The 10204-nt window shown below is 44.4% G+C and overlaps 2 protein-coding genes and 1 long non-coding RNA gene across 5 annotated transcripts in view; 2 read left to right on the top strand and 1 right to left on the bottom strand.

The window, feature by feature from the left end:
* Positions 1-1675, top strand: part of dmac2l (distal membrane arm assembly component 2 like) — a 373839-nt gene extending 372164 nt beyond the window's left edge. For all 3 annotated transcript variants that reach the window (XM_076023366.1, XM_076023365.1, XM_076023367.1), the window contains exons 3-5: positions 244-452; positions 1099-1270; positions 1366-1675. In XM_076023366.1, coding sequence (XP_075879481.1) covers positions 244-452; positions 1099-1270; positions 1366-1480 — 496 coding nt within the window. In that variant the 3' untranslated portion in view covers positions 1481-1675. The remainder of the gene's footprint in view (positions 1-243; positions 453-1098; positions 1271-1365) is intronic.
* A 111-nt stretch (positions 1676-1786) lies between these two features.
* cdkl1 (cyclin dependent kinase like 1 (CDC2 related kinase)) lies at positions 1787-9778 on the bottom strand. The gene is made up of 10 exons (XM_076023364.1): positions 9636-9778; positions 8765-9002; positions 7451-7572; positions 5417-5489; positions 4997-5087; positions 4391-4591; positions 3883-3965; positions 3727-3783; positions 3330-3488; positions 1787-2811 (listed from the first exon to the last, which is right to left on the bottom strand). The coding sequence occupies exons 2-10, from the start codon at positions 8930-8932 to the stop codon at positions 2713-2715; spliced, it is 1053 nt and encodes a 350-aa protein (XP_075879479.1). The 5' UTR covers positions 8933-9002; positions 9636-9778; the 3' UTR covers positions 1787-2712.
* On the top strand, positions 3405-4335 carry LOC142886322 (uncharacterized). Its single transcript, XR_012926414.1, has 2 exons — positions 3405-3497; positions 3855-4335. It is a non-coding gene; the product is annotated as an uncharacterized LOC142886322 (long non-coding RNA).
* Positions 9779-10204: the final 426 nt, after the last annotated feature.

Raw genomic sequence — 10204 nt, forward strand, 5'->3', positions numbered from 1 at the left:
TGGTTATCGCGATATATAGTTGAACACATCAATTATAAATACTGGGATGGGTTCTTATTTGGTTTGCATGAATATTAAAATTTTAATTTAGCCTTAGCTCCTATAGATTGTCTATGCAAAAACATAATCCTATTCTCATTGTATGAGTCAGTCATTATCATCATTAGAAATACATTTAAGTGAGTGACAGTGAGAGGATCCCCTGGAAAAAGTCTCACGTTCAACCCGTTTCCCCCAACTCAGGGTGGACTACGAGAGGATCAAGGCTGTGGGCCCGGACCGAGCTGCAGCAGAGTGGCTGCTGCGGTGTGGTGCCAAGGTGAGGTTTGAGGGTTTCGAGCGCTGGCATCACGACTACAACGCGCTGCCAACGGGGCCGCTGGGAAGATACAAGATCCAGGGGATTGATGCTACCGAGTCCTGCATCATGTACCGAGGATTTGACCACCTCGGTCAGTGTTACAGTGTGGACAGTATCACATTCTCCCTCATTTCCATCAACCCGACTCACACTTTCACTGCCTTTTTTACCCATCAAGTTAACTAAGAATGGTAAAGCTCAACATCTTATACACACCCCATAGCCTGGTAGTATTTTTTTTTATGCTGGATTAACATATGAATCTAAGTTTCAGTATCTGAAATATCGCTACAATTTGATTTGACTTTTATTTCAGAATCTGCATCATAAAAATGTGAGAAAACTTTTAAAATCTTTCAGTCTCATGTTTTCTCAAAGTCTGAAATAATAACTTGGCCTCAACTGAAGTGCTTCTTTCATGTAACCTGCAAGTAACTGACAAGTGGTATAAATTTTTCAACAACTGTGCCGACGTTTGTTTCACCCCTGCAGTTGACCTGCAAGTGATTCCTCCCGGTGGAACTTAACAGGCCAGTTGATAGTGAAGGTGCATCACTGTGTCACTGATAGTCCAGAAGTGACGCAAGTGAGCGGCGTGTTTCGTTTACACGGAACACAAAGATCAACATCTGTGACCTGGATAGCTGCTGCACTCTGAACCCAAACTATTATCGCCAATTATGATACGTCACATTATCCTCTCTCTCTCCTCTCTCCCCCCACCCCCCCTTCTCCAGATGGTTTGAAACATTTGGAGGAAATCAAGTTCAACAAGTGCATCTACATCGAGGACATGTGCCTGGAGAGGCTGAGCTCCATCGAGAGCCTGCAGGAGACTTTGTACATGATGGAGTTGGTGTCGTGCGGAAACGTGACGGACAAAGGCATCATTGCGCTGCACAGACTCAGGTGACTCTTGCTTGTTATTAAAACTGTCTCCAAGTGGCCAAAAAAAAAAAAAAAAAAGACAAATATTTAACTGCTGTCACGATTAAATGCGGCAGGAACCTGGAGTATCTGTTCCTCAGCGATCTGCCAGGCATCGCGGACAAACAGAAGACGGTGGAGAGGCTGCAGACGGCGCTGCCACGGCTGGACCTCACACTGGACCTGGACTGACTGGAATTAACTGCCTGCAGTTTAAGACTCTAATCCTCCAGGAGAGTAGGAAGGGCCTGGGATCCTCCAGCATGTTTTTCTTTCCATCACAGTGTACGTCTATAGTTCTTAGTTAAATGTTTTTACAGCAGCAGCAAGGTCTGACTTTAGAAAAGCCGCTTACGAGAAACAATAAAGCGCTTTGTGTTGTTGAAACATTTTTTTTTTTCATGACAGAAAATTCTTTGCTTATTTAGACATGTTAAAGACCCCATATTCCCAAGGACTACAGTGGAGCAACCTCACATTACTGATTATTTATATAACAAAAAAAAAAAGTTTAAAATGCTAGTTTTCCTGCTAAAACGGATTCTGTGTTGGACCTTCCACATGTTGAGGAGGAGGTGAAAAACAAGGTGGTCTGAGAGGGCGGAGCCAACGCCTGGCCAGTGGTGTTGTGACCAACCAGGGGAGGGGTTTCGCTTCCCCTTTGTGATGTCACAAAGGACTGGAGAACTCTGTGTTTTAGCTGCAAAAGTAGTAAAAGATGGATTCTTCCTTTCTGGGAAGTGTAGTGATAGAGACGACACATTGAAAACACACAGTAAGAAAACATTGGTAGTGTTAAGTTTTGCATATGGGGCATTTAAAGCGATAACTCCTTATGTGCAACAGGAAATGTAAATGAAGACTTTACGAGGATTTGGGCGTCCTTCTTTGCAGGCAAATTTGGCGTTTTGTGCAACCCTGTTTAAACATCTTGAAGCACCAGAGTTCCAGAGATGAAGTGAACAGTGGGCAAATCTCACTGCTCCACGTGTCCGCGTGGATCTTCCTGCACTCTTAAAGGCCAATAAATATTTTCTAAGATGATGTAAACGAGTAGAACGCTGTGCCTTTTACAGTTTCACTGACTAGACAAATTTCTAACGTCATGTCGCTCTTAACAAGGTCATCGTGGTATAAAAACTAGCTTTGGCAAACAGGGCAAGGCAGGACATGACGGTTTTACCTCCGGTCTACTCGGCAGCTACGGGGCAGAGCAGCGCATTGCTCTTTGTCTTCGCACACATGCACGTGAATTAGAGTCAACATACACAGAACAGCCTGTCGACCAACAGTGCATAGACTAAAGTGGTTCCATCCTCTGGAATCTGTAAAAACTTATACATATATATAGGTATATATGTATGTAACAAGGTGCTGCTCCATCTTCCTGAGAGTTTCAGAACACAGCGACTCAGCAGGTGACTTTAAATGTTGGGCAGGTGGTAGTTGAACTTGCGCAGGTTGTAGTACCGCTTGTTGTCCACCACTGGGAAGACGGTGCTGCTGGTCAGCTGTGGCAAATACTGCAAGGAGGCAAATATGAATAGTATAATAATAAAAAGTACAGAACAATTGAAGTTCAGGAGAAAATATGACTGAAACAAGTGGTGCTGAATCTTAACATGACAGAATTGATGTCTTTCTCGTCTTGAATTTAAATTTGCCACTTCCTGTTTACGGCTAAAGGAACAAATTTTCTTTGTCAGAATTGACCGTTTCCTTTAAACACTTTAAGCATCACAGTCTTAATGCAATGTGCTGTAGATAAATAAAAGTTCATTTAATTTTTTTTTTTTTTCACAATTACCTTAAGATTCATTTAGTTGGGTTTGTAAGACTTTTGCAAGTTGTTGGTTTTGTTTTGTATTCTTTTCTGGAATGCGTTTCAGGTTCAATCGCTTCATACCAGGAATCATATTGCCCTTATTTTTAAACAGGGACACCCATTCGGGCTTTGTGTGACTATAAACGCACACTGGGCTATGACAGGCCTTTCTCTCTGACTTCTCACAGTGTGTGCTGCGCCAGGAGAGGACTTTACCCCTGGTGGAAGGTGTTTGCGAGGGAATCTGCTCCTCTTGTTGCGCTCCTGCTGCTCTCTGGAGCTGCTCTCGCTCTTGTGTCGGAGGCTGTCGAAGTACGGCTGCTGGAGGAGCTGCTCGCAGGTCAGCCGCTCGGCCGGGTCCATCCTCAGGCAGCCCTGCGCCAGGTGAGAGAAACGGCTACTTACTTCCTGTCACTTACAAGAAAAAACCTAAAAAAAACATCCTCCCTGGCAACCCTGTGCCATGCTAAAAAGATGAAATGTCAGAGTTTTACCAAACCCACGCCTGAAGGTTTAATTTGTGCTAATATGAATGTGTTGTATTACATGTTTTAATTGTCATTTTTGGTTTTTACATCTCATTTTTTTCAAGATGTGAGCTGACAGATCTCACCTTCATGAGACCGAGAGCTTGATGGGACAGATTTGGGTATTTCTCTTCCAAAGGCTCCTAAAGAACAGAAACAAATACAATTCCGTTTTTCTTTTTTGGTGGGGGTTGTTTTCACATTTAACATGTAGACAAGGAGAGGTGGGAAGTTTGTCTCACCATTTGCTGAGGCTCAGGGATGGAAACGCCACAGAAGAACTGGTTGTTGCTGAAGACCTGCTGGTGTCGAGGGGTCAGGTCTCCTGCAGTGGGTGGCAAACATCAGGGCAACAACTTTCATTAAGACTGTGACTATACCAAAGTTAGGTGTTATTATTATTTGTTTAATAATGGATTTTTTTTTCCTTGAGCAATACTTTTGTGATAATTATTTGACAACTGTTTGGACATTTATTTGATTATGTATTTTATTTGATTAGTTTTCTAAAGGCGTTTGTAACTTCAAAATTCAGAAATTTGGAAATTATTATCACATTATCACCATGTTTATGACCTCAATCCTAATTTTTGCAATAGTCCTAAAAAAAACATCTAACTGATATTCAATACATTCTGTCTGCAAACATGACCCACATTTGTTTGCCTTGTCTGCAAAAAAAAGAAGAAGAAAAAGACACCCTTCAGAATGGTGTCACGCCGGCCATTTCCTGTATACACTGGCCCTCACCCAGCGTCCTCCTGATCTGGTACAGCTGGTCCATGTCCGACTTGCCCGGCCACAGCGGGATCCCTGACAGCAGCTCAGCAAACACGCAGCCGATGGCCCAGACGTCCACCGGCGGGCCGTACTGGGTGTCTCCCACCAGCAGCTCGGGGGCCCGGTACCAGCGTGTGGCCACGTAGTCCGTGTAGTAGTCACATGGTCCAGCTGAAGGCAGAGTGGACAGTATGGGGTGAGCAGGATGAGATGGAATACGTGGTGTGTATTCAAATGTACAGTTTCTTTTTTCAATCAATGGCAAAAAACACGTGTATTTTGGTTTTGTGCAAACAGATACAACACATTTCTGTGATGTCCAGTTTTTCAGAGAGTTATTATAATAGCTAAAAGAAAAAAAAATATATATGCTCCAAACTCTTTTTTTAATTGACTCTACCTTTTAATAAGGATCAACCTAATCTTAAACATGCATCTCCCCCCCCCCACCCCAGTCTGTTTCTGTAACTTTTCTGAATTACTTGTCTGAAAAGTCCGAGTCTGCAAGCTAAACAACACAACGTGTACCAGCAGCGTCCACCAGGTGGCTGCCAGCAGTGCAATGCTAAAACTCACTGAGAATCCTGGCAAAGCCGAAGTCACACAACTTGATGACCTGGTGTTTGGTGATGAGGATGTTCTCCGGCTTGACGTCTCGGTGAATGCACTGCACCAGGAGAACAGACCAAATAGAAATAAGCAGGGGGGGGGGGGGGGGGAATAATTTCCACTGAGACAAAGTGGGACTGCCCCCCCACACCCCCTGGATGTTGTCGCTCTGCTCAAGCCGCTACTATTTGTTGCGTCTCTGTGACACTTTAACTGCTGGTCAGCCAGGCGGTAGGAATTCTTGTAAAAGAAGAGAAAAGAGGGGCTGTAAAGCAGACGGCCGAGTGGGAGCTGGAGGAGGCAGGGGGGGAGGGAGGGAGGGAGGAGACCGCAGGAATTCCAAAAACAAAGCCGAGCGGTTGCAGCGGGACAGGAGCGGTCACTCACGTTCTGCTTGTGGCAGAAGTTCACAGCCTGGAGCGTCTGCCACGTTATGCTTCTGGCGAGGTGCTCGGGAACACTGTGGCCCAGGAAGGGGGGGGGGGAAATGGGACAAACAGACAGAGTAGATCGGTACACGCGCTGATGGTCGGAGAAACTTTAAAAAGGAACGTCGAGCTGTCAATCAAGTCGTCGAAATGAGGACGGAGAGGAGACTGTAGGAGCAATCAAAAAGAAAAAAATCAAGAGTTTGTCAGCTCCTCCACAAAAATCATCTGAGATTTCAACCCTGAAATGTTACTCATCCACCTTTAAAAAAGCTCAAACTCGATGCATTTCTTTGTGCTACGTATCCAACGAGCTTCCTTGATAGCCGTGACAAAAACAGGAAGTAACAACAACAAGCCGCCCTCAGAAAAAAAAGTGCAGAAGAAGACGGTCGACATGGAGAGGTTGTAAACAACGGCTGCTGCTCCAGGGTTTAACGAGCAGGCTGCGGCAGTGGCAGTTTTGTCTGTGTCCACATACGAAGAGTAACACCGAGGACTTTCACACCTTCACATTCAATGCTGGCCTTTACCAACAGGAAGGCCCGAGCTGTTGGGACCTGGCTGCTCCCGATTTTCCAAACGCTTTTTACTGGCTGTTTACAAGATGGCAACAGGAACCGTGTCCAACAGATTGGCCACACACAATGAGAATAAAACACTCATTCATTTTAAAAACTTTTTTTTTTTGTTGCAAGTTTGAAACAATGTATCCTTAAAAAGTAGAGCAGGTAGCTCAAAAGGCTGCACATAATACCAGGCTGCTTTTTCTTGCACTTTTCAAGATTTTATCACGCAAAGATCACTAGAGAGGAAATAATACATCATTTTTGTGCCTCTCAGCCCAACTCGAGACTCTGATGTCCAACACTGAGGCCTTTTGTGTGGCTCGGACACCTTCATCTGTCAGCGTTACGGGGGAAACGGCCAAATCGGGACCCTGTGACGGGCAATTAACAACAATCTCCGCCTCCTCTGCCCACTTTTGTTCCGTCCTCTTTGGAGGCCGCAGTGTCCAGGAGGCGGCGGGCCAGCGCCAGACAGCAAAAACACTCCGTATAAAATGTAGCTCCGCCGCCTAAAGAGTCCCCGACAGCTCTCCCCCACCACCCGCAGCAAAGCATTCTGGGAGAGCATCACTGTAAACATTCCGCAGGGCAGCGGGTCAGCTGCCCCGGAGACGGCGCTGGGCAAAGCGCTCGGCGCGGTGCCGCATAGGTGCAACGTGGAGATAATAGAAGGTAAACAGCTCCGTGTTTAATCCAGACGGCGCTCGCGCAGATTTATGCTCCCATTATCTCTGTACTGTACACTCAGCTGTGTGCTCGCTTCATAGAATTCAGAATCAACTACTGCAGGAGACGTTTATCCTCATTACCCCCCGCTGTGAACGCATGTTTCTTGGGCTTCATGCCTCTCTCCACTCAGAAGACACAGACGAACACTTTAAGGCTGTTTTCAGAATAAACTCATGATTTCATTTCTGTGCTACACCTCCTTTCTGGGCGACTGACATCTTGGCTCTTTTTATACGTTTGATTTGCTTGTCTGATTTGTTTTGTTTTCCCCTTATTCTATAAAAAAAAAAAAACTGCGGTAGTTTTTAAATGATCTGCAAGGTCAGCTATTGATCCGTTTAAGAAGAACCCTTTATTTGGACGTCCACAAGACAGGGGACAGCAGTTTTGCCACTGATCTGGACTCTAAAAATCTGCCTGGACTCTGTCACATCGCTGGTTCATCGTTGGCTGTTGCTGCTTTGGTTCTGTAGTGATTTTGCTGCGATGAATTTGGATGACCCCAGGCTGCTGTAAAAAATATCTTAATCTATCAGTAAACCTCCAAGAAATGACTCTGATCCCCCACTGCTTTGCTTTATTTCAACTGGGAGTTAATTTAATCAACAACTGCGAACGAGGCATTGAGTATTAACTGTCAGGGAAGACCAGGAGACATCTGCACAACTGACATTCGACAACAAAACACAACTCACCCCTTGGGGTGGCGGTCCAGCTCGGTGAGCACCGTGTGGTCGCAGTACTCAAACACCAGGTGGAGCTTCCGTTTGCGGCGGAACACCTCCATCAGGTTCACCAGGTTGGCGTGTTTGAGTTGCTGCAAAAAAAAAAACCGAGAGGGCGAAAACACACAAATAAAACCAGAGGGCAAACAAGAGCCGGGGTGTTTTGTCCGGAGACTTGGAGCAGAGCGCCTCGGCAGCTGCCCAGCACTTGTTGGTTCTTATCAAACAGATGGTAATAAAGCGGCTGCTCTCCCTGACAACATGATCCCATCCTCTCCTATTTATGAGCTCCCGCTGACACCTCCGCAACCCCACCCACCGCATGACTAATTAAACCGGCAATAATTACACAGCATCTTTGATAATTCCGCAACGTTAAACAGAGGAGAGAAGGAATCAAATCACTGTGCGAATAAAAACAAAGCGGCTAAAGAAAGGGAACCGGACTGTCCAGTGGCGGCTTCTTCTGTTTGTCTTCCGTTATTGAGACGTCTCTGAGATTGAGTCGTCTTGCATTGACACTATGAAGCTGCAGCAGCTGGGAAGACTGTCACAAATGGAGCGGCTGGATAAATCATCCATAGCTAAGAACTCTGTTTAAAAAGTTGGTTAACCAACTAAAACTAAACAAAAAATATCAATACTTTGAGTTAAATCACTCTTTGTTCATTCACTTATTGATTTGCGGGCATCGCTTTAGCTCATCTGGCCAGGTGGGGCAGCAATGATTCACGTGCAAACAGGCCAACGATGCCAAGCTGAGAGCTTTGACTGCGGGAGTCTGCAGCTGCTTTCTTTCACTACGAGCCACCGAGCGTCTGCAGCTATAAAAACCGACTTCCCCTCCGTCCCGTCTGCAGGATTAGCTGCACCACCTCCCTCCTGCCAGCTGCGCGGCCTCCAAGAGGAGGCGGTGGAAAACAAGACATGAACGGTATCACTTTGTGTCCAAGGTTTTAATGTCGGTTATAATTTTGCATCTCTTGAGTATTAAAAAACAAAACAAAAAAACATTACCACTAGAATGCATTGATTTGAAAAAAAAAACAAAAAAACACAGACTATCTATGTTTAGAATGCAAAGGTTGAGATTAGCTTTATTTTAATAGCACAATCACTTAAGATATACAACACATGGACTCCTAAATAAATTTCTAATCAACCCCAGTTTGATCTGCCTCCTAACTAACTGGAGTTTCACTTTATCAGGGCGTCAAAGTATGGAAAACAACATCTGTCTGCGATGAAAGAAAAATACCAACAATTCATATTCCGTGGTTGTACCTTCAGCATCCTGACCTCCCTCAGTGCAATCTTTCTGATGATGGGATCGTCCTCTGACTCCACAAACTTCTTGATGGCGACAATCTGTCCCGTGTCTCTGTTTCTGCACTTGAACACGACACCGTACGAGCCCTCCCCGATCTTCCCAATCTTCTCGTACTTCTCCATTTTCCGACTGGGTCGGAAGAAACGCAGAGGAGGTGTAAAATCACTTCGATTGCCAGCAAGGATTTGGTGCCTATGTATAAAGAAAGAAGGGCAGGAAAGGGGAGACAGTTACCCAGCAGGTGGACAAAGAAGAAAAGGACAGTGGATTTTTCATCAGAGCTGTGATGGATACTCCAGATGGAATCAACAACAATAAAACAGTTTCTTTAATCGTTTTTAGACTAATTGCCAAAAGAGCCCCCCAAATAATCAATTCCCAACCCAAGTAAACTTTAAGCCAAGCTCCTCATGCATTTAGACCAATTAAAAATAACCTGTACACCTGTCTCCTGACAGACTGCTGAAGAAAACATTTGCAATTCAAAGTGTGTTAGGCCGTTTCCCTGAGGGGCTTCTGAGGGAAAACACACACACACACACACACACACACACACACACACACACACACACACACACACACACACACACCAGCCTGGGGAATAAAATCACTGCTGCTCATGTAAACAGACATACAAGGAGACGAATAAACAACAACAAAACATCTAAATTAAAAGGAACAATGCTATTTTTTTTTATTAACAGGACTTTAATGATCCTGATGGAAAATAAAGTTCTAAAATTTTCAAACATTTTTAAAATACATAAATATATATAGGTGAGTAAAACGAGGGACTTCCGGTTTGATTTTTAGCGCGACACCAACCTTTAGCTCGCAGATGTTGTTCAGCGAGGAGCTTCGGCACCGCGAGGTGGATGTTCACAGCTCGACTGTCCCTGCACAGCCGTCAGCATGAAGCTTTCATTCATCAGCTCACAGATACACTCTCATCCGGCGGACTCTTTCAAAATAAAAGACAAGGGAAGCGTCACTTCCGCTAAAAAAAAAAAGGGAATTTGAGCCGATGAAGTCATCGAGCGAGGGTTCTCCTCTACTTCGTCTTGCTACAAACATGTGAATTACTTTTTTTTTTTATTTACTTAAATGAAAGTCACATTCCCACTTGTAAGATATGAAATTATACCTACACAAACGCGAACATGACAACATTGCACGTAAAATGCCAAAATAAACGTTCCCCCCGCAACAGCCTTGTTCAGAAAAACCTTACACATACGTTAGCTTAGCATAAAGGCAATAGGTTCGCTTTCTTTGGAGCAAATCAATGTCATATTTCAAAAATAATAATAATAATAATAAAAAAAAAGTATATAATTGATGTATTTTCATTACTATACAATTGACCGTGTAGGAATCAAAGCTGAGGATGACGT

This window comes from Nelusetta ayraudi, unplaced genomic scaffold, assembly GCF_046127955.1.
Source record: "Nelusetta ayraudi isolate G7.1 ecotype Tasmania unplaced genomic scaffold, CSIRO-AGI_Nayr_v1 ptg000015l, whole genome shotgun sequence".
NCBI classification, from domain to species: Eukaryota; Metazoa; Chordata; class Actinopteri; order Tetraodontiformes; family Monacanthidae; genus Nelusetta; species Nelusetta ayraudi.

Bases quoted from the DNA above. Each gene is read 5' to 3' on its own strand.
- cdkl1 (XM_076023364.1), bottom strand. From the start codon at position 8,932: ATGGAGAAGTACGAGAAGATTGGGAAGATCGGGGAGGGCTCGTACGGT. The intron at 5,490-7,450 runs GTGAGTTGTGTT...CCTGGGCCACAG, and splicing joins CTGGACCGCCACCCCAAGGG to TGTTCCCGAGCACCTCGCCA. The intron at 3,966-4,390 runs GTGAGGGCCAGT...CACCCACTGCAG, and splicing joins CCAGATCAGGAGGACGCTGG to GAGACCTGACCCCTCGACAC.